At 36.6% G+C, this 25477-nt stretch overlaps 1 protein-coding gene and 1 pseudogene across 1 annotated transcript; one reads left to right on the top strand and one right to left on the bottom strand.

The window, feature by feature from the left end:
• Nucleotides 1-178: 178 nt before the first annotated feature.
• Nucleotides 179-14802, top strand: LOC140237806 (cholinesterase 1-like; annotated as a pseudogene).
• Nucleotides 14799-25477, bottom strand: LOC140237805 (uncharacterized). Its single transcript, XM_072317735.1, has 2 exons — nucleotides 24742-25477; nucleotides 14799-14899 (listed from the first exon to the last, which is right to left on the bottom strand). Exons 1-2 carry the CDS (start codon nucleotides 25475-25477, stop codon nucleotides 14799-14801), a joined length of 837 nt encoding a protein of 278 aa, XP_072173836.1.

The raw sequence follows: 25477 nt of genomic DNA, 5'->3' as shown, positions 1-25477 counted from the left end.
CAGTCTCATTTTGTGGATGCTGCGTTACTGTTGATCCCGTAGTGTGATCTGCGCGAAGTATTTTATTCTGCTTGATAAAACAAAGCATCAGATATCGAGCATTGATAGCACTGCAGGACTTTGCACCCTCAAGAAAAGGACTACATTTCCGGCAAAACTGTGCACCTAACGGACCACAATGCTGAGGGGGTGTCTGGTGTTGGTAGCGCTGATGTTGCTAACAGCAGCCCAAGCTCAAGGGCCGCTGGTGACGGTGCAACAAGGTGTGTTGCTTGGAAAAACAGAGCTCTTCGAAGATACCAATTACGCCGATGTATCAAAGAACATAGACGTCTTCTTGGTAAGTTCGCTTCAGTAATCGCGTCTGTATCACCTGCTCTACACATGCAGGTAACTAGAAACTCATAAATATTTCTATGGATGTCCTATATGCAGTAAAACGAAAATGTTGTAAATTTATTGATCCTTTCGTTCCAATTTGGAGGCTGTTTAAGTGCATGATTGCTTTTATCTGATACTAATTTACATTTTGCAACTGACTGACAAATTTCCCTACATCGACGTCGATGTAGGGCAATTTGTCAGTCAGTTGCAATGAAAACACCTCGACGGAAGAATTCAATGAATCTGAATAATTTACATTTGCAGCAAACAAATTATTACGGATGGTAATATTGAATTTTACACTGATTTCAATAAAAAAAAGAACAAAGAAAATCGGAATCCATTGAGATTCGAAACCGAGAATTCCGAATTGCTATATCGAGTTTACGTCGTTAACTTGACATAAACGCGAAGGTTAAGAGCATTGAGAATAAAGGGATTCAGGAGCAAACAACTCGCTGTAGGGCCTTCCATAACTCTGTGGGCCCGAGTACCGGACTAGCAATCCGGAGGTCTTGGGTTAAAATCCCAATCAAATCCCATTTTCTTTTCTCATTTTTCATGTATTATCTTTCTGCTCAGTTTTCCTTTGGTTACATTGATTTATATCAATCGGGACCTATCAAAGACTAGTCGAACAAGCCGACCACTGTCTCGTCTTCGTCGCACTACCATGAAGTCCATTCTTACGTCATAACAATTATTGTTGATAGGTTTGAGAGCAGCCACTACTGCTCGAGAGTCGATTGGCACAGAAAACCCCATAGCAATAACTATAGACATTTACCTAAAGCACTTGTGGCATATATTGGGTAATGGGTATATGTATAGCATATAACATACCAAAGCATCGATTAGCTGTGCTCGATGTCGACAGAATTTCGACTGCTACTGTAACTTTGAGGTCAGTTTGAGTTCCTGTAGCACACATTCCTGAGCATTTTTTTTTTTACATATAAACATTGTCGATATGTCTATATCGTCTTTCTACGACGTACTCAGTATTATATAGGCTCTCCTGTACCACAGATAGCGTGATTCAGATTTTGAATCTTACATTTGCTAAGACATACGTAATATCTTTCAACCAACGTCCTTTTTCTCATTTACAGTAGACAATACAGGAGGTAAGTCCTCATATTGAATTGTTCTAAAATTTTAGTGACAGAGCAATAACTTTGTAGAGGGGCGTAGGTTGTGGTTGCAAGTATTATTGGGCAAAGGAAACTTAGTAGCAATAGTATGAGTAGATCAGTGTTGTAGTACATCGCATTATAACGCATACATAGAAAAAGTCACACAAACAGTGCATATATATTCATTCGTAATATACATGCTAAGTTGATTTTAGCAAAGATGGTTTTAGATTGGATTTAAGTTAGTCCAATTAGTTTTCTCTTCAATATGATTGAATGACTGGAAGAAAGACCATTCGTCAGTTCGTAGGAAAGTTCAGCATGTGTTCAGGGCGCAAGTTCCATGTTCTATTATTTGGCAGTAAGCAGACCAGTGATTTAGAGCGCATGTTGTGGTTGATACTGTTTCTGGAAGTGTATAGGGGCAAAGCAATGCACACTACCATACTAAATCTGTTAATAAAATGATGTCAACAGCAATTCATAGAATTATATCATATATTTAGGTTGGTCTTTTATCCCCTTTGACTAAACATATTGGGATGAATTGCTGCATAGAAAGAAAAGGAGTATGGAAGGGAAGGTATCATGTAAGAATTTTCTTGTTGGTTGTTGTTTATGCACATATCGCGTGCAATGTCATTCACAGGATTTCCTCCCACAATGAAATTTCTAATCATATCTTGTTTCGTTTTATCATGACCATGTATCTCTACACTGAGTTCTTTGTAGCCATTTTGATTCATTTTGCTCTTAGCATTCATTTGAAGTAAAACTGTCACCTAATAGCCTTATAGGTTGCGACGAGGTTGTTACGTTGTCATCATCCCAAACCAAACATAAATTAGTACACTAATCACAGAGACATTCCCGAGGCGATAATGTCAACTTCTTGTCCAATGTCCACAAATTACGGCCTATATGACTATGCCTATTATCACTACTTAACGAAACTTGTTACTAGCTTTAGATGTCGCCCTTACCTGTTTTCATTCTACTATACTCTTCGTATAAAGAAGGCCCTAAATTCGTATACATAACGTGCAGTTTCGTTGTGATATGCACCGGCTCAATTAAATTTATTAAAATCACACACTGAGTACAGTGACGATTTCAGATGGAAAGTATGCAGGAGAGTCAAAAGTAGTAAAATGTAGAATTCTTGGAAGATCATGGACCTACGACACATGGACTTATAACGAAGGTCTTTCTGTGATCCCATCTTCACCGCTGTCACCTGATTATGTGCATCTTAATAAGTACATTCAAATGTTTGGACAATGACGATTGTGTAATCATGCATCGTCACTGACTAAGCTGCGTTTACACCACGTTCCCGGCGGCCACGGCAGTTACGTTTCAGGTCGCCGTAGACAAAACGGGATGGACAGGAGACAAAGTACGCGGTGAGACGGGATAGGTAAAAGTAGAAGTGCCGTGGAAGCCGTGTCAGATTTTTAAACTGTCAACAAATTTTAGCACGGAAGTTCCGGTGCTAATGAGGAACCTTGTATGCCGCAATTCATTGGAGTGAACTCAACAAAACGCAACGACAGCACGTATTAGGTCATAAAAAAACTTAAAGACGGTCCTAGCGGGAAGCGGAATATTGATAATCTATAGCCAGACCAGACGCAGTGGGAACATGGTCTGAAAGTTATATGTTCACCAGGACGAGGACTTGAATGAACAAGACTAGAATGCGAAAGGGAGGGGGGGGGGGGGGCAGGAGAACGTCTCATCTACCCACGGCGCACTAGCACGTTTCGGGCATGCTGTGATCGCCGGGAGCATGGTGTAAACGCAGCATAGAACATCGTTTCCCTCATTTCGGTCGTATGTGGTTGAGGCGCCTTTTCAGACTCAACTGCCTTTGAGTAGACATCATGATAAGTAGCAGCAAATCTCAAAAGACGACAATAATATTTCTGTGTGATAAAATTAGTATTTACTGAAGTGGACATTTCTGGACACGGCCCGTAGCGTTCTTAATGGTAAGACGTGCATGTCCTCTACCGTTATACTCTAAAACAATGTGCGAAAAATGGGTACAATTAGATCGCAAATTACAACGAACCTGCCAAAATATTTGCTTTCTCTTGTAAAGTACGTGCATTTCGCAAATAAAATTACTTGAGCTATGATATTTCCCAGTAGACACTATTACTACACATGAATTAATAATGCCTTAAGAGAGTTATCAACTTCTGCGCATGTAGTCTTTAGATTTATCAGAGCGCCTTTTTGTTCTTACCAAGACTGGCTGTCGGTGGTCATGATGACTTATGAGATCAAAGAAAGAAAGTATGTTTCAAATGCTCTTGTAACGATTTTGACAGAAACGGGGGCATCAATCATGTCAATTAATAAAAAACGAACGTCCATGATGTTTAGGCCTATAGTAGGTCCATGTTTTGACTCATAATGATTTAGCTATCAATCAGCTATCAGCTATAAATGTACAGTTTCTTATTTGAGTCTTCTTTAAAATGTCTTGTGTACAATGTAAGTAGGATTGCTTTGCAAGTGAGTATCAGCAACTGTATAACGATTTCATCAAATCAGATTGATATGAAAAGAGAAACTTTTCGTTTTCTCTGTGTCCTTCTTTGTCCCTGACAAGTTGCTCATGATCAAACATAATTGTGCCATCTGCAGGGCATACCTTTCGCTGATCCCCCAAATCGTTTTGATATGAGCTCCGCAACCCAAGAGAAGCTGGCCGGGAGTATGGAACGCCACATACCACAGACCAGCGTGTATGCAGACACCCATAACTTCGTTTTACTACCCTGCCTTCATGGACGAAGACTGTCTATACCTGAATATATTTGTCCCCAGCTCAAAGGTAAAGTCCTGTACGTTATGAAATTCCATCCAAATCCTCAAGAGAAGATTGATTTCACTGATATTGAGATTTTGTACTTTTCAATCTTAATGCGACAAACTTTAATACGCACACACACACACATACACACACACACGCACACGCACACGCATATACATAGAACTAGGAATGATTGTTCCTTTGTAAGCTAAATTTACTGAGTACAAGTTATGTCGTCAGACAACATAAAAATCCTTACAGAGTGTTAATGGTTTTTGGTATTAATGAGTGTTGACTGCCCTTCTTCTCTGTCAATGATGATGTTTTTTAACATTACATTAATGGATATTGCCTGGCCTAGTGAAATACAATTTGCATCGTGTATTCCCTTGTTCTTATTGTGATGACGAAATTCAAACTTCCCTCTCCACGTATCTCACCCCATCTGCCATAATCTCTCGATCAATTTCATTTCCATTTAATTCAAATCCTTTTCATTAATGTATCGACTTGACAAATTGAACAGCCACAAAATGCCACAGTTATGGCGTGGATACATGGCGGAGGTTTCGAGACTGGGACGGCTATGACTTATGATCATTACGGACTGCCATTGGCTGCTGTCGGTGACGTCATCATTGTCGTTCCCAATTATCGATTGGGGGTATTCGGCTTCCTGGCAACAGGTGTGATCATTACGTTCTGAGATTGTTTGTTTGTTTTTTGCTTTACGTCGATCAAAACAGTTATTAGCGCCATGAAAATTTAGTTACCTACACACATGTATATGGACTTTTTTTTTTTTTTGTTATACATGATACAGATCTATGAAGGTAAAAAGGTTCTACTGGGACTCGTTCTTGCTGATCATTTACTTCCTCAAGCTTTCGGTCATCTTTTAAAGCCTTTTTCAAGAGCTGATGTTCTTGACTGTCCACTTTTGTGAGGCAATGTTGATCCGTCGATGAGATGGCAGTGTTGAATCAGGCCGGTATACTCTCTGAAAGCTTGCGCTGATGTACCTGCTCTATCCATGTAATTCATTTTAGTGGGAAAGCACATCCGCTACTTGTCACATTTAGAGAGTTTATAGGAAACCATTAATTGATTGTTATCTTGATAGGTTTTGAGCAACCAGAAGAATCACTGCGGAGCACCAAGATTCCTGGCACCAAGATATATCATTGTGCTGACGTGTTAGATCGTGCCTTACATTTGGCCTGTTACAAGAAAAGCAATAATGTAATGAACGCAAACGAGTTTTTTTCTTTTATTGTTTAACAGCTGACTAAAAATGTGTAGACACTGGACAACATTGTGTCAATTTTGTGATCCTTGTTTTTAAAGTTTGACTATTCATTTCAAACAAATGGGAATTAGATAGAAAGGCCTGCATCAAGCAGTTTTGTCAAGTGTTTTCTGGGATGGCCATAAGATAAAAGCATTTGAACAACAGTCATTTGTCTACGAATGCACAAAACTTGCAAAGTTTGCAAAACTTGCAACTTGCAAAGCAAGCAAACTTGTTCTCGGCAACACGCGTGTCTTTCTTTTCTCAATGCCCGTCGCTTAAATTATGCAGCTGACGACACGTACTCTGGGAACTACGGCATGCTGGATCAGGTGGCGGCCTTAGTCTGGGTGAAGGACAACATCGAAGGTAAGGAAGCTCAGGCCAACATCTTCACTTCAACTGCCTTATCTACAGTCTGAGCGTTATATAATGCTAGCATTTTGGAGGGACTACGTTAGGATGCATGACCTTAAAGATAATGGCCATATAACTGACCTATATACAAGTATGAATCTCACACTCCAGTGAGATAGCACATTACAGTAATACTATGTACTATACTATAATACTAATACTATACTACAATCAGAAATGCAGCAAGAGAAAGATATTGAGATGCGGAGAGGAAAGATTAAAACACTTTCTCTTCTGAAAAGATTGTAGCACTGCAAACCGTCAATCGAATGTCGGAATTTTAAACTAGGTACACAAGTAGGAAAAGAATGCTATATTACATTTCGGGAGATAACGACGATCATAAAATCCTCTAAACTTCACACATGTTTTCCTTGGCCATCACTTTGCATTTTAATGAAAGAAAATATTGAGTCTGTAGCACAGTAACATCAAATAAAGATATTTCAATTTAAGTACGATGCTGTCAGAATAATGCAAGCAAACATCATCAGGAGGCTTGGTTTGGTTGACAATCTTTTCAGCTTTTGGAGGAGACAAGAACCGCATCACGCTTTTTGGTGAAAGTACAGGTGCTGCAAGTGTCAGCTTTCATCTACTTTCCAAGCTAAGTCGAGGCCTATTTCAGCAGGCAATACTTCAGGTATGCAATTTGTCCAGTGTTGCCATTGCCACAAGTAAAGGTATCATCAGTCGATATTATGCTGATCTCTCTCTCTCTCTCTCTCTCTCTCTCTCTCACTTCTAACAGTCTCTCCGTTCCTCCCTTAAAACCAAACCACTTACAGTCCTGCTTATACATTTACTTTTGTGTCATTGTTTGCTGCTGATGTGTAGAGTGGCTCGGCCTTGTCGAATTTTGCCTTCCGGTCAGACCGACATGTGGACTACCAGGTAGCCGAGAGTGTCGGGGAAGCTTTGGGTTGCAACAGGAGTACATCACGGGACATGGTTGCCTGCCTGAAGCAGGTCAACGCTAGGCGACTTCGTAGCGTCGCGGACAGTGTATGTTATCAAATGGAGAAAATAAAGCATAGTTTGATATGTTTAAACCTATGTGACTGATAATGCATAATGATATCTCCCTATAAAAATGTTGAATAATGTGTAGTAAAAACATGACGTCAATATGAACTTCACATGCATGGCTTAGAGAGCAGAATGTGTGTTTGGAGATAATGTCTCTGAGTTATTACCATCATCATATATTTGTTAACATGATGCTATGAAGACATCAATTCCAACATCAGATCTATTTTCCATGTATATGTTTTTTTTTTTTGTGATAATATTTTTCAATCCTTGTCTTCCTTTTTCTTTTTGACTTAGGTATAACATTTCACTCTTTGAACTTGTAAGATTCATACGGTATATTTATAGTCGGTTTTTTTTTTTTTTTTTGCTTCGTATTTGTTTTTATTTTTCTTATTTGAGGGTATGAAATAGAAAACACCCCCTAAAAAAAAAAAAAAAAAAAAAAAAAAACTCTAACATTTCTACAACCACAAGAATGGACATAGCAATTGTAATAATAAGCCATTTGGGATCGCATATTCTATATCCCGTAGGTTTACCCTGGGTATTCTGTATCGGTGGATGGCCACTTTCTCGAAGATACTCCTTACAATCTATACGCACTGGGCGACTTCCAACATGCAACGCTCCTAACTGGATTTAATGAAGATGAGGGAACTATTCGAGTTTTCGGTGAGAACCTGCAGTATGCTGGTAGAGACACTGGCCCATCCATTAGTCTGGATGAACTACGAGAGTCTGTCACAGCCTCAGCTACACGGTATGGTATTGGAGATGACATCCTTAAAGAGGCCATCTTACACCAGTACATAAACTGGACCAAAGCTGATGACGCGGATGCAGACTTCCTGCAAGAACTCATCAATTTCCATGGAGATTTTGACTTCATCTGCCCAACCAATGAGATCTCCAGATTGCACTCTGTTTTGGGTGATACCGTTTTCCAATACTACATGACTCACGACCCAAGCATGTACGTCACACAATTCTCTTTTTTTCTCACCATTACATTATTAAGTAAATTGTACGCCAGTGATGATGGGTGTGTATCTTTCCAATAAACTCTAGATAATTCTAAATGACTAGCCTTCCGGGTCTAAGAAATAACGATATCATCAAACTTACTTACAGAAAATAAACATTGATTTGTAGATCAGGAGCTGATTTATTGAGCGTAACTCAGTGAATCGAGCTTAAGGGAGTTATTCATTGTAAGTCTGTTTTATGAAGATACTTCGGCGTTGATTTAAAGCGTAGGTGTGATAGCATATTGATGATAACTTGTTTTTTTTTAATTGCATAAATCATGAGATCAATCTGAGGATTAATCTTAGTTGAACGGGTACCAGGACATATACGTGTAAATACAGTGCGCTCGTGTTATAATGAAATCCTCGGGACCGACAGTTTTCTTTCGTTGTAATGAAATTTCGTTATAACCAAACAAATACAGTTTGCCTATATGATGAAAAAAAAAAAAACCGCTTACCATGCGTATATTGTACGTTGTTTATTAAAAATCTATGTCAAGCGTGATGCTATCTCATTATTTCGTTTATGTATTAGAGCATGAAATTGTTTGTACTTTCATGCCCAGTGAACACACATGTATAAAAAGTGACGGTTTAGGATTTAGTTCGTTATTCCAAAGGCTCCTTATTCCGAAGGGTCGCCATTTTCATGATATATTCCTCACCCCGAAGGTTCGTTAATCCGAAAATTAAATAAGGTTCGTTATTCTGAATCTTCAATCTTCCGAAGATTCGTTTTTTTCCGAAAGTTCGTAATTCCAGAAGTGTGATAAGGTTTGTTGTTCTGAAGGTTCGTTAAGCCGAAAATGAAATAAGGTTCGCTATTCTGATGGCTTATGAATAAAAAATGAGAAAGGTTCGATCATCCGAAGGTTCGCTGTTTGTAAGATTCGTTAATTTGAAATGAAATAAATTTCGTTATTCCAAAGGTTTGTTAATCCACAAAGGTTCGTTATTCGGAAGATTCGTTTATCCGAAGACAAAATAATGTTTGTAATTTCGAAGTTTTGTTTGTGTACTCGCTTTTTTCACTTTTGGATTAACGAACCTTATTTCATGTTCCGATTAACGAACATTTGAAGTAACGAAGATTGCTATCATTTTCGTATTAACGAACCTTATGAATAACGAACCTTCGGAATAACGCCACAATGTTCGTAACAAACCCTATGTCATTTTCGAATTAATGAACATCTAGATATATCACAATTTGTGTGTTTCGTACTAACGAACCTTATTTCATTGCAGATTAATGAATTATGATCGTGTAAGTTCTCCTCAGAAACGGTGCGTGACACACGAAGCAAACGCAGGGTGATATGTGAAGCATCCGCCCATGTATATACATTTCTTTTGCTTTTCTTTGTTGATGGCGCTCGGAAAAGACTTCGTAATAGCAAAAATTTCGCTATAATCGTGTTCGTTATACGATATAAGCGAATTTGTACCACTGACTTTAATGACAATAATTTGGGGACCTGTATTCTTACTTCGTTATAACCCTGTTCGTTGTAACGGGAGTGCACTGTAATTTTTTTCCCTCTACAGAGGTACTTTATTCATTTATTTCCAAAACGATACATCGAACAATTTCTTCTTTTTTTTTCAAATACTGAATGGGCACATACTAAAAAAAGTACAGATACGTCATTGGTTACTAAGTAAATGATTTCATCATGTTTGATACAATCTCAGAAACATTATCTAACAGTATTTCATTTCTAAAACTAATCCATATTTTCAAACTATTGTATGAATGCCCTTGAAATACATGCATCATGTATTGTTTATAAATTGCATACTGCGCATATATCAATATGCTATCTATATTCGTTACATTTGGACTCTTTGATTCCACTCCAATAATCAATAATTTCTCGTTTAATAAAATTGTTTCTCTAAAAGCGAACTGAATTAAATCAGTGATCTTTTTCCAAAACATAGACACTTTAGAACACTCCAGGAGAACACGACTAAAGGTTTCTGTTCCAGAGCAAAATGTACACAAATTGTCACTTGCAATTTTCTATTTGAAAAGATTATATCTATAAGGTAAGATACAATGTAATGTCTTGAAGTAGCATTGCTTAACTTTGTTGTTCCTTAGTTTTCGAAATTTTTGTTTCAAAACAGTATTCCAATCAAAATCAGTATTCAAATCAAATCTATCTTTCCAATATAACAGTATAGTTACATCACTTGTCTTACTCTCACATAACAAAGTATGAAATTGTTTTGATGTTGTTTTAGATAATCTGATAGAATCATTGTCCTTTATCGCATATAAATCAATATCACAATCTTTGTGAGTGTTTTCACATTTATCTACTGCTGATATACGTTCCACCCATATCTTTGGAATTGCCTTTTTAGGTTTTGAATACTTAAAGTCCACTAATAGATTATCAGAATTAAGAGCACAACAAATTGACTCACGAGATTTAAAACATCCATTTTCGACTACATCATCAAGTGTCAAGAGTGTCCTTTCTTGTGCCATTCTTCAAAAAAACAAAGTTTTTCCATTAAAACATATATTACTGTTATACCACAATATTTCATCTAGTATGTTGTTCACATGAAGAAAATCAATATGTCTTGATTCACAGCACGAAAGTAAACAATGAGTATAGAAACGAGGTAGTCTATGCTTCTTGCATAGTGCTGACATATCTTTACATGAACAGTTCGTTTTCATTATCAGTGGACTTGGACCGATTTTCTCTACCCAAAATATGAACATAAACTTCCATGGCGAGTCTGGATGACAATCTTAATAATTTGCGAACCACGACAAATACAACGATTGAAATCGAGCATGTAAATCAAACATATTCAAACCGCCTTTCTCAATAGGATTTAGCAAGATATATCGCTTCACTCTTTCTTTCCTAGAATTCCAAAGAAAATTATAAATCAATTTATTCAATTCCATAATGAACTTCTCTTGAAATGGTAATATTGAAGCTACATACACAAATTGTGAAATTATCAATGATTTAATATGACCACTTTACCATACCATGTTAAATTTCTCATTTTCCAGAAATTTAAAATAACTTTGACCTTTTCTAATTTTGAAAACCAGTTCAATTGTTCAGATTCGTTTCTGTTCTTTGTTAAAGATACACCCAAGTATTTCACAGGATCACTAGTCCAATTCAAATCATTTACACTATTTTCTTTAAATTTCATTGTTGCTGCTCTTGTTTTCATGACATTCAAAACTGGTCCATCAAATTGCCCAAAAGTTTAACTTCTCCGTGTGCTATACTAGCAGACTCTATCGAATTAACAAAAATAACAGTATCATCGGCCAGTTGTGAGATTTTGAATTCTTTTTGTTGGGCTGTGTTGCCGGAAATAACAGTTATACCCTTTACATAACTGTTCTGCTTACTTCTCAAACCCTTACTTCAGCTACAAGTATAAATAATAAAGCGGGAAGTGGGCAGCCCTGCCTTATTCCCCGTTTTATTTCAAACCTCTGATACCCATCCACTATTCATAACACTCCCTTTAACATCAAAATATAATGCTTTAATCCAACCAACAAAACATTCTTTTAAATTCATTTTACGCAATAAATGAAAAATAAATTCATGACAAACACAATCAAAGGCCTTTTGAAAATCGATGAATAATAAAATACCTGGTAAATCACAATAATCACAGTATTCAATAACGTCTTGAACTAATCGTAAATTCTGCATAGCCGAACGACGTTTGATGCAACCTGTCTGATCAAAGGAAACCAACTTTTCTACTACTTTCTTCAATCTTTTGGACAATACCTTTGCTATAATCTTATAATCTATGTTTAATAAGGATATTGGTCTCCGATTATCCAAACATAGTTTGTCCCCCTTCTTATACAATAATGTCAAAATAGCCAGCTTCTGAGATTCAGATAATTCTTGTTTCCGAAGACCTTCATTCACACTTTCGGTTAATAAGGACTTGACATCATCCCAAAAACACATATAAAACTCTGCTGACAGTCCATCACTACCTGGTGACTTATTATTTTTCATAGTTAAAAGGACTTCGTGGCATTCTTTTTCAGTAATCAGCCCTTCACATAACATTGCCTCTTCATCATTAAGAGTGGGGATTTCGATTGAGGTTAGATACTCATCACATTCATCAACATCAAATGCTGACTTCTGAGAGTATGACAGCTCTTTATAATAACAAGATATTTCCTTGAGTATACTTTCTTGATTTGTAACATACTTTCCATCTCTTTTTATACAGTTTATTTGTTTTTTTCTGAGCATTCCTTTTTTCAACTTGAAGGAAGTAATTAGTGGATTTTTCACCATATTCCATCCATTGCTGTCTTGACCTTATAAACGCGCCTTTACATTTTTGTGTTAAAACATCATCATAACTCTTCTGAATTTCTGTTAATTTCCTTACAGTTTCCTCAGACGGATTTTCATCAGTCTTCACAAAAAACTCCTCAGATTTATTTTGTAACTTTCTCCTATTTCCTCTTTTTCTCTACATTGTTGTTTCGCATACTTAATCTTGTATTCTTTAATTCGTATTTTGCACATATCCCATTTAACTTGTGCATTCATTTGAATATTTTCCAATCTAAATGTGTCAATTACACGCTTTACATTTTCTTCATAGTAATCATCTTTCAATAAAGAGTTGTTCATCTTCCATACTCCACTTCCTCTCTGATTATGCGAAGTTGTTATTCGTATTATAGGTGATGGCACAATGATCACACTTTACAACTGGTTTTATTTCTGTTGCCTGAGCAAAAGGTAAAATAAATTTTGATGTAAGCCAGTAATCTAATCGCGAAAAAAAAAAAAAAAAAACATTCAGCGTTAATTGACGCCAAGTGTATTGCCTTCTGAGTGGAAAAATGTCTCCATATCAAATGGATTAAGCAATTTCTGAAACCAATTCACTTGTTTATATGCATAAGATACGCCACGAGTATCAAGCGAAGGGTTCTGCACGCAATTCCAATCCCTTCCTAATATCAATAGGTCACTTTTACGTTTCACCTTCTTCAGCCATTTGAACAATTTTCTATAAAACTGCTCTTTGTCGTTAGGTTTGGTAGGTGCATAAACATTCAAAACAAGATAAAAAAAAATTACCACTATCACGACTATACAGCCGTAATGCTACAGCCCTTCCATCAAAATTAGTGTAGCATTCGAGTGGCTTGACAAATTCATTTTTACGAATAAAGATGGCTACACCTTTTGAATGGTTTGAACCATGATTGAAATAGCAATGGTAACGACCTTCTACTCTGATAACTGCTTCCAATTCTGGTGTTAATATTAAGAATGTTTCTTGTAACATAACAACATTTGCACTTATCTCTGATTCCCCGTACATTGAGAGATAGAAGGGATATACTTTGAGTTTTTGAGAACATCATACTATGTACTTCTTTCAATTTTTTTTTTTACGATTTATCATCACCACCACGGGTTTCATTATCATCATTCACTTGCTTGCTTGTTTGTTTTGTATGTTTTTCTATTTTCGTTGACTCCCTCTTTTCCCTCCGGATTTCTTTTTTTTTCACTGTTTGACTTTGGAGATTTAGGTGTGACAATTTGTTGATCGTCATCAGTGCAGGTGTCATCAGAGGAGATGTTATTCGAGTCGTTGCTTGCTTGCTCTCTAGCGCTTTCTCCAGTGGCATCCGTACACTGAGGTGACGCTGTGTGTTTAGGACGCAAGAAGTAGGATAATATTCTGCTGGTGTGGGGTCTTCGAGCGTACACTGGAATCATCGCTTCGCTTGGCATCCAGCGTTGGGCCCGTCTGAACTTGTGAGTTGCTTTTATTTCCACATTCCTGGTTGTTTGTTTGTCTGGAAGAGGAGTCGCAAGCTGTCATCAGGGCATCGTTGATAACATCATTCCATTGTTGAGAAGCATGTGTGTCATTCGCGTCGGTTGCTGCCGCGGTTTGGTCATGTGACTTCGATGGATTCCTCACACTGTCACGTGAGCTGCTATTAGCTGGGAAGTTACGCGACGATGTACTGGGCGTGGCAGTGTTTGTGTTTTCCATGCACCTTGTGCTTTTGTGGCCAGTTTTGTTGCAGATTTTGCATTTGATACTGTTCGAGCACTGTGACAAAACGTGCCCCCTCTCTAGACATCTTGAACATGTTATCACACGCTCATGTTGACCATTATGAAACACACGAGCACGAAACAAATTTGCCACCATTATGGACCGAGGGAGGGGCTGAGATGGTGGATCTATGTAGTGCACTGTAATTGGCAAAATCTGTCTGAGGTAGAAATACAAGTGCTGATAAATGTGATAAATCAAGTAGATAGGGCCTAGATATGGATATTCGAATGGAAACCACAGGTCGATAAGTACATCGTAAAACAGTCACCGTTCAAACCAAATTGATCAGAATTAATATAGAATAAACTTAAACTGTCCAGGTATAAGCTCACGTCAATGTTACAAGCTTATGCATTTTAGATAGGGGATGCAGTAATAAGACACAAAATTGTAGATATTGTGAAGATTACAAAAGCGAACCTCTGCCTTTGATCTTGAAATGAATAAAATTGCTATAAAGTGAAATCACAACCCTTCTCAATCTTTGTAGGAGCTACCTCCAGTATAAGAACCTTTTACCTTCAACTCCATGGCTGGGCGCAGGACACCTAGAGGAATTGACTTTCGTCTGGGGCCTTCCATTCATCAAGGAGCTTGATGGTGTCCATGTTTACAATCTCACTAGTGTCGAGAAAGCTCTCAGTGTCGACTTTATGACAATGTGGACAAATTTCGCAAAGACCGGGTAAATCTAGTTTGTTGCCTCAAAACAGTTACTTTGTAGAGTTTTTTGCATTTCATGTTTGGCTAATCTTCCTCTATATTATGTTCCTACACTATTCGCCTTGAAATGCTGCAATGCGCACTGATTTCCCTGACTCTTCTGTTCATTTGATTTTTTCAGTAAAATCTTCTGGAATCTTTCTATATGTATTACGTACGTCATTTTTGAATTCTATTCGCAAAAGTTTATTATCACTAGTTGATTCAGTCTTAATGTGCAACTGTGATTACCTACGTGTTCTATTTTCCAATTTCTTTGGAACTCAGTAATCCATCCGAGAGCTGGCCAAAATTTACATTACCTGAACTGAGGTACAAAGTCTTGTCTCCAAGAATGGGTGAAGGTAGAGCGGCAAGGGCCCAACAGTGTCACTTTTGGAGCCAGTATCTGCTACGTTTGCTGCCATTTACAGGTATATTCACTCGTCTACTCTGGTCACAAGAGCAAATTTACATATTGTACAGTCTTTTGATTGAGCAGTTTTTATTGGAATGCGTTTGCACAATTTTTGTCAGATAATTTTGTATCGAGATAATTGTTGTTAAAGGATATATTGTGTCCTCCACCCCCCCCCCAAAGCGAAAGAGGGGAAGAGGGGCATATATATTATTTCGTTTTTCGATTTTTCTGCGTCCTTTTTTTTTTCAAAACATTGTAGGTGCTTACCTCATAGAAGAGTGTATGTTATCCTAATTACAGAAAAAAAGGCATTTTGTCATGCCTATACGCTATTTAATTGTTATTGCGTTACCAGTGTCTTAATTGCAGAATTGCTGATAACGATATATAACATGCATATGCGTGTGCGTATACTAATTGTAGGCCTACATTTATGCAACACCAGTGCACTTGTCAAAAGTCATAAAAAGTCATTTGTAATTATTCTAGATTTGGAATCAAGTAAATGACTTTAAAACAGTTGTCAATGAAATGTTGTCACTGTTCTATGAGACTTGTACACTCACATGTCCTAAAAGAGTTTGCGATAATGTTACCATATCCACTCTGTGTCCGTTTTGCAGACGACATTGATGATGTACTACGTGAGTGGAATCTAGTGTACGAGTCCTGGAGGGGTGACTTTTCAAATTGGCAACGAGAGTTCACGAACTACAAGGAAAACTCACAGTGCAAATTTTCACCCTAGTGTATTCGGCTGCATAATGATGGAACGTATCAAGATGCTGATTTTAATAGATATAAAAAGTACAGAAATATATTAACAAATATTATACGATTGTCACGTAAATTTTATTATTCAAAAAATATTGAATCTAAAGGATCCAATACAAACTCAATTTGGAAGATACTTAAGGATCTTTTGGGAAATAAAAAAAGTTATTTGTTCTAAAATTATTGAAAATGGATATGAAATTACGGACCCAAGTGATATTGCTAATTACTTTAATGAGCATTTTATTAATATAGGATCAAATTTAGCATCTTCCATAAATGAAACCGATATTGATTTTATGCAGTATTTTTCTGAATCATTTGATATTTCTCTTTTTTTTTTCTCACCAACTTCATACCATGAAATAGTTAACATTGTTAAAGACCTCAAATTTAGTAAGTCTTCGGGTTTTAAGTGTTTATCTCCTGAAACATATCATTCATTTTATCGCACCCCCACTAGTACACATATTCAACATATCTCTCAGTTCTGGACGCTGCCCAAACTCACTGAAAATCGCAAAAGTGATTCCCATCCATAAAAAAGACGATCACACACAACTAAAAAACTACCGCCCAATATCCCTTCTCCCAAGCATATCAAAAATTATAGAGAAAATTGTTTATAAAAGACTATTTTCTTTTTTAAATAAAAATGAAATTCTTATTCCGAATCAATTTGGATTTGGAATAGGAAAAACCATTCTACAGATTACGCTATTACTCAACTTTGTGATAAGATAATTGAAGCTTTTATTAATAAGGAACATATTGTTGGAGTTTTTATGGACCTGAGTAAGGCATTTGATACTATTGATCACAAACTTCTTATCCGCAAATAAAAACATTATGGAGTTCGAGGAATACCTCTTCTATGGTTCACCGATTATTTATCTAACTGTGAGCAATATGTTGAATTTGATTCATGTTCCTCCAGGAGGTTAAAAATCAATTGTGGAGTACCACAAGGGTCTATCTTAGGCCCTGTGTTATTTCTTATTTATGTTAATGATATAATTAATGTTTCACCAATATTAATTTACATTTTGTTTGCAGATGATACAAATATATTTTATTCACACAAAGATCCACAGATACTTATCCACACACTTAATTTTGAATTAGGTAAAGTTTCTTCCTGGTTCAAATGCAATAAATTATCTTTAAATATTGATAAAACTATCTTATACATTTCAAGAACGTTAATTCTTTTGATATTGAATGTAATTTATATATTGATGGGCTACCCCTTGTAGAAAAAAAGTCTACTAAATTTCTTGGTGTAATTATTGACGCTAATCTTACCTGGAATGAACGTGTAAATAATATAAGTAATATTGTATCAAGAAACATAGGTATATTGTTCAAACTGAAAGATTTTTTGATAGAAAAGTCTCTTTTTATTTTATATAATGCATTGATTTTACCATACATGACACACTGCAATATGGTATGGGAAAATTCTAACAAGACAAAAATTCAATCAGTTCATCTTCTCCAAAAAAAGAGCACTCCGCATTTGTACCAACTCACATTATCTTGCAAATTCTGAACCATTATTTTTTTAAATTGAAAACTTTGAAAATCCATGATATTCATACATTACAAAGCGCAATATTCATGTACAAATACAAATCCAACACCCTCCCTTCCTCGTTCCACAACCTATTCACTGTGAACTCCAGCGTCCACGCTTACCCAACTCGACATTCTATAAAAGATTATCACCTCCACAATCCCAAGTTAATGATAGCTCACAAGTCAATTAGACATCATGGACCTGACGTTTGGAATAATCTCCCCGAGCAAATTAAGACAACCACCAAATTACATTTTTTTAAGGCACTTATGAAAAAATATCTTTTATCGAAATGTAATGATATATGAGTGATAAGAAGTTTTTGTTTTTTTTTACGTTCACTCACAAACAGTTTATATTGATATAGTATTAGTTTTAGTACTTTGCTGCGCATCAAAATTGTATACAGAAGTATGTAGAAGACATACATGTGACACAAAGAATAAACCAGAATCAATTTAATCAGGTATATATACCCAAACATTAAATTAACAAAATTGTATTTCATCCCATGCACAGCTCAGCACAGCACAGCACAGCACAGCACTCACCTCAGCACAGTATTATGGTAAAAATGCCTATTGATAACAAATAAACGAAAACTTTTTTTAAATTCCCCCTTTACTTCTGATTTCATAAATTATTACAATATTTTGGATTTGACTATTGATTCTATTTTTGTAGACACGTCCGTTATACAGATATGCAAATCGATTTTAAGTCTCGAATTTTACCCCGAGGCCTCGATCCATGTCAAGCTGCTGCTTATGATCGCGGTCTTCTGTTTTTCTGTTATTATAATAACCAAAAAATATTGAATTTTAAAAATCAATTTATTCATATCCCCTGTGTTATATTCTATTTTTTTCTAAAATTCGTTTAATGAAACGACGTGATATACTCTGACTGAATAATCAGTTATTCATTTACATACTCTACAAGTGTTGATTTAACGATTCTCCTCCGAACCTTTTTTTTTTTTTGTGAATGATATGCTACACGTATTATACATCGAATACTGTCACGTTCATAGTGTGTGTGTGTGTGTGTGTATATGTACCTTGAATTAATTTGCAAGACAGTATATGCTTAAATGTCGTGTAACGTTAATTTCTAAATATGTCTATTCTTTTGTTATGTGTCATTTGGAAAGAGGCAGAAATAAAATCAATCAATCAATCAAGATGCGAAGATTCGTTCATAATGTAATATAATTTCTTGACAAATAAAGGGAACGTAGCTGTTGTATGATTCTTCTTGTTCACATCGAACTCGACATTCAAAGAACATTTCAAAAGAGACCTCGTCGTCCTAGTGGTGAGATCCGTGTATGTGTGTGCGTGTGCGTGCGCATGTGAGTGGATGTATTATGTCACTTGCACTTCTGTAGTATTCATATCACGGATGGAGTTACTACAGGGCAGTTCGATATTCATTGCCTATGCTCAGACACAGATGGAATTGACTCCCTCAATTGGCTCGAAGAATAATAATGAACACAATTTATCTTATTGATCTTTATGGAACAAATTAGTGAACAGTACTGAGCAAGCAAACGACATTAAAGTTCTACCAATCCTGATAATCAAAAGGCTATTTCTAGATGAGAGTGGATTATCACAGTCACAATAAGGAAAATGAATTACCCTGAGACGCCCGCGCGCGCACACACACACACACACACACACAAGCTCTCTCTCTCTCTCTCTCTTCCGGGGCATATCTGCGAAAGAAGATGAAACTGAAAAGCCTGTTGCATGACATGCCTAGTATTATAATAATTGTACGTTGCTGTTGTTGTTTTTTTTTTCTACAACGGGGGCCTCCGAAGAACTAAATAAAAACCGTCGAATACGCACTTAGTAGTATTGAAGCGCAATATTGATTACTTCCACTAACCCACATCGTTCCTTACTCATCACTTGGTTTAGAAAGTTAAATTCTTGAAGTCAGTTCTTATTGTAGAGAAAGTTACAGGTATCTCTGCTTTCATCAGGAAACCTTTTATCATCTTTGTGATACAACTCTCTTGACATTTCTCGGACCTTGATGTTCAGGCAGATAAATATCGTGAACATCATACCGCCCCTGTATAGATTTCTATCAGGGACCCAATATCAATCGAATATTTATGCATTTAATATCCTTCTATCAATAGCTTTTAAATTCCTAGTGAGATCCATCTTGCGAGAAGCGTCCATTATGAAAACTAGTCTTCACCTATTTCAGCAATTCAAAAGCCCACTAAAGATATAATCGATCGGCATTTCAATAGACATTGTGAAGGATGTCTAGGAATGGAATTGAGCAGCTGAAAGAAATTCTTCAGACCAATTTTACCAAGTCAGACCAGGTTTTCAATACCGTTTGGTGCACAAAGCTTTTATAAGTTCCCATTAACTTTGTACTGTCATTTAAAAATCTGGTAAATAAGATACTTTGATGAGATTGACTTTTTTTTTTTTGTCGTCATGCATTGTTATACTGGTACACCCCCATAACCTCGATCACATTAACTGTGATTCATGAAGTCACTTGATTTCATCTTAACTCAAAGAAAGTAGGGATCATAGAGAGAGAGAGAGAGAAAAAAAAAAAGGCCAAGGAATGGAATAGAGCAAGTGCATTAGCTGTCATATCTTTTACATCGATTTGCGACCTTTTTCAAAATAATTTGCTGCTCAAAAGATCTATTCAGTTCCAAAGATTTTGCAGCAGTTAGTATATGTCATGATATCCTGGGAATAGAGATCCTTAAGCAAAAATATTCTTTTGCAGCAGTTAAATGTGAAATCACAAGCAGTGGTAAACTTAGTGATTGTAGTGTTAAAATACTGCAAAAATTAATACTGTACACTGCCTTGTCAAAAAGTCGCCCTGGTTTAGTCTTAATATCAAACTTTTAACCGACTCACACCATGCCCACCCACATCTTACGATTTTCGTGATTGTACGACATTGTCAAGTCATTCTTAATAAGATATTACGAATTTTTTTATACTTTTGAAAAAAAAAGCGCTGCCCTGTACTGTCGAAAATGTTATGGCTATTTAAAGTTTGATACTGTCAATATTAAATGTTAGTGTCAATTGGTTTCATACTCACTCAAACTCAACAATTGTACAAATTGTCTACGTACTCCTTACGAGCAGCTTACGAACGTCTTATGAACGCTATGAGTCGTTCGTATGAACGTCGTACGAATCTCGTTCGTAAGGTTTTCTTGCAATCGCTGTAAAAGCCATTACGAACAACTTAAGGCGTTCTGACGAACTAACATCTTAACAATTTGAGGCTTCTAGAATTGTCTCAAGAACCTACGAAATCTACAAAAATCCTGTGAGGTTTTTACGTTGTTCTTACGACATTCGTACGAAAAGGGGGTTGGTACGATGTGGAAACAAATTTTGGACAAGATTATAGACCAGCTGCGAACGCTGGTTTTAAAAAGATCTTACGAAATGGTCTAAAATCCTTCTTATGGCGTTCATGGCAGTTTGTAAAGGCATTTGTGACCGAGCGTTCATAGCTCCACCCCAAAAAACAAGATTCTCAAACAGTTTCTTAAAATAGAAATAAAACATTAGTATAACGACTCATTTTATCCATTTATTGTGCAAAACGAAACCCTTGAAATATTCGGTACATACTTTTGTGCTCGTTTTCACGACATTTCACACTTGTGCCTAAAGATATATACAGAAAGGAAACACAAAGTAAATGATACAAAAGAGAGGTGGCGTATAAACATTCAACCGTAAATATTTTCCTCATATTGTCTTCTTAGTCATGTTAGTGTAGGAGAATATCTTCCGTCCTAATTGACATGGACATACATGTACACTTATAATGAATACAACTGCAAGACCGCTTACGAAATCAAACAGCAGAGCGTCTCGTTATCACGAGGGTTCCTTAGTCAGAAAATGGTTTGAATTTTCATTATTCCGAAGGTTTGTCAAAATATCAGAACAAGGAATAAGGCTCGTTAATCCGAAAGTAGAATAAAAAAAGTGACTGAACAAATAAATTTCGGGAATTACAAACCTCATCTTCTCTTTTTTTTTTCTCGAAAACAACAAACAAACCATCGGAATAACTATTTTTTTTTTTCATTTTGCGTATTGACGAAGCTTTGTAATGACGAACCTGATTTCATTTTCGTAATTACGAACATTCGGAATAACGAACTTTATTTCACATTCGGAATTACGAACTTTCGGAAAAACAAACCTTCGGAAGAACGAACGTTCGGAATAACAAACCTCATTTCACTTTCGGAATTACGAACTTTGGGAATAATGAATCTTTGAAAGAACGAACCTTCGAAAACAAAATCCTTCGGAGTGACGAACCTTTTGAATAACAAACTGCAACAGAATCCCAACCCATATTTGTTTTTATTTTTTATGAACATTTTCCCCAAACTATTCACGAAAGTAGAAACAACTCTTTACTGTCTCTTGAAATAATGTAACATTTCAACGAAATTAATTAAAATAGCATCGCCATTATCTTTGGGTTTTTAGCTTGTGATGGGATTTCAATAAACAACGTGCAATATGGTTAGGGTGATTTCATCGTATGGGCAATTCCGCGGTTAGTAACGTTAAATTTGAACAAATTCAGATATTTGTTTTTACTACTAAATTACCATTTATTCATTTCAAGTCAAAATTATGTCAAAAACATGTTCATCCTTCCCAGGTTTATGATACAGAAAAGAATGAATACAATCCAAGAAATATTAGAATTGCTATGGCAACTTCGAGGGCTGGTTAGTAACGTTACGAAAAAAAGGACATGACAAAAAATCAATGTCTTGTAACAAAAAGTGTGCAAAAATTCAAGTTACTTCAAACAAAGTGTTGCATTAATTTCAATTGTTGCATCATGACAAATGTTCACGCAAATCTTTTTAGCAGTTCGACCAATAACTTTTTAGCTAGACCCCCAAAAGCATGGTTAGTAACGTTACGGTTAGTAACGTTACATTTGTCCGGAGTAATTCCGCAGGTCATTTCACCCTTTTGTAATTGACAAAATGTCACATGACTTCCGGAGTATTTAAATGTATTCATCTTTTACCCATAAGCAAAACTTGGAGGAAAAAATTTTTAAAGGAACCCACTGTAATTTGCATTTAAGTGAATTTCAGCGTCCCCAGTCCCACATGTACATTTTAAATGATGGTTTTAGATCTCGCAATAGCAATAAATACAAAAAATAAAATCTACTGAATTTGAAAGACCTTAATGATTGATGAACATCCATGGCATTAGTTGATACCTAGATTAAAGAGTAAGATAAAGAGGCACATTTCTTTTATCCATGTCATGTCCACCTAACTGCGGAATTGCCCATATACTGTATTTGTAAGAATATATATAACAAAACTTCGATATAACGAAACAAAACTACAGGTCCCTAGGACTTCGTTATAACGGGAGTGCGCAGTAGTGTAAACAATAGGCACACGATGATAATTGTAACAATTAAAAGTTACTACAAGCAATGATGAAGAAGATAGAAAAATGATCATTAGAAATGTGATGCTACTTCAAGAAGCTCCAAATTCTAAAGTAATGCGAAAAAAATCCAACACTGCCACTTGGTCCCTTTCACCTTAAAACAAGTTTTATCATCAGACATCCTACACCTAGATGTAATCAAATGCATATCGGCATTTCTGCCACGATTACTTTACGCATGTAGAACATGTTCATCACTAGAGAATCTACGAATTTTGGTTAAAAATGTATTCCATAAACGAATCAGAATAGGGTGATACACTCTCATTTAGTATTACTCCACGTGCTACTGTTGTCGTGAAGAAAAAGTTGCTGCAATTTTACCACAAGAGCCAAAAAGCAGGATAAAACTCCCAAGTTTTTTTTTTTTTTTTGTCATGTTGTACTTTTGACAATAAAGCATACAGGCAACTATTAATACATGTTTGATATTGATTCATTCATTTATCTATTTGATACGTTATGTGTGAATACAATGTAGACATAGTCGACGAGTTGCACAGTTACACGTTATTCTACCAAGGTCACGAATTTGCTACCTGTTTTGTTTCGTTAGTGGCTCTTCATTATCTACCTATCACACAGAACATCACTATAAAAAGCAATGAACAGATTAAGAGCAGGTTTATCTACACAACTGCTAAACACAACTGCTACACAACCTGTTAAAGTTCATTTTACGATGCCTTGAATGATACTTGAATACTATCAATGAGTATATTACTACGTTATTTAAAATTGTACGTTAATCTGATGATTCATACAGTGAGTGCCAAAGACTTTAAATTTCTCTAATTCTTCTACACACAATAAAGGATAATTCATTGAGACAAACTCGTATAGACCTTTACCACTTCGAAAATGACAATCTCATATTTCATCCACACGGTTGACCAAAATTGACATGTGCACAATCATACCGGAAATTCAATCCTTTCTGACGTCTTGTAGATTTTGTGCAGCAAGATCACATGTTTCAATGTATCAACCCAAGTTTCGCTGTATTTAGAGGAAAAGAAAACTATTCTTCACGCGTTAAAGCTACTTTTGCAAATTTATCGGACATGGCTATAGGTATGACACGTAGGTGGTGATCTCTCAACTTTTAGATATTTTGTCACAGGAAAACAACTGCTTAAAAGTTTCCCGAAATCTCTTGTTGATTCCCAGATAAACGAAAATGTTCGTAATGTGAGTGAGATACTTGATTTGATAGAGGAAATATATGATGAAGGAACCGTTAGGAATAGCAGAGCTGATGCGATTAATTTGTTGAAATGAGAGCTGATCAATGATGACATTAGGTAGCCAGAGGGAGAAAAATAAGACAGTAATAATGATCAGGGTCTGTGTTGTCCTGTGGTCAGATTGGCGGCGGAGAAACGGCGATGTCGACGTCCGAAGTTGTCGAGAGGGGCTGTCCCTCCTCGACTCCTTGGGCTCGCAGCTTTGTTTGCTGGCAGAGACGCTTTCTGGGATCTCACATCTTTTGCGTTTTTCATCAACGTTCTGGCAAGGAATGACTTCTGAGGCTGATAAGTGTGAACTGATGGAAGGAATCGATATGTGATCGACAGACTGATTTCTGGCTGTTGACTCATCACTTATCGTTCCTTTCATCATTTTCTGGCGAATTGTCTGATGATCTCGAATAAACTTGTATATATTACCGTAGAGAATCGTGATTGCCACCGCGGATAGACAGAAGATGGCTGCCTGGGTTTTAGCGTACAAATCTCGCCTCCACGCCACATTGCCGTACACGTTGCATGAGTAGTCACTACCCAACTTTCGAGAAGTGGTGATGAAAAAGAATGGGACGTGTTGTCCAAATGCCACGACGAAGCATACAAGGGAGATCCATGCGGCTGCTCGGCGTCCGATGCGAGAACCGAACGGCTTACACACTGCCTGGTAACGATAAACTGCAATTGACATAGTAAGATAGAGTCCAGCATACAAAACGGATCTAGCAGCAACAACTTCGACAAAACACGCCCAAGGATGTCCATTGTGAAAGAAAACCATGACGATTTTGGAACCGTTCACCACGCTGGCCACGAGATCAACCAAAGCAAGAGCAATGAAAGTGACATCGGTGGCGTTCCTTACTCCGATCTGTCTGAAAACTGCAATTGCTGCTGTATTGCCAGGGATACCCAACCCTACAGCCAAGCAGCCAATGATGAGGCGCAGGGTGTACTTCTGGCTTAGGACCAT

Source organism: Diadema setosum, chromosome 14 (genome assembly GCF_964275005.1).
Source record: "Diadema setosum chromosome 14, eeDiaSeto1, whole genome shotgun sequence".
Classification (NCBI taxonomy): Eukaryota; Metazoa; Echinodermata; class Echinoidea; order Diadematoida; family Diadematidae; genus Diadema; species Diadema setosum.
This window is presented reverse-complemented; position numbering and strand designations above follow the sequence as displayed.

Bases quoted from the DNA above. Each gene is read 5' to 3' on its own strand.
- LOC140237805 (XM_072317735.1), bottom strand. From the start codon at position 25,477: ATGGTCCTAAGCCAGAAGTACACCCTGCGCCTCATCATTGGCTGCTTG. The intron at 14,900-24,741 runs GTGAGATCCCAG...ATTGTCATAAAG, and splicing joins TGATGAAAAACGCAAAAGAT to TCGACACTGAGAGCTTTCTC.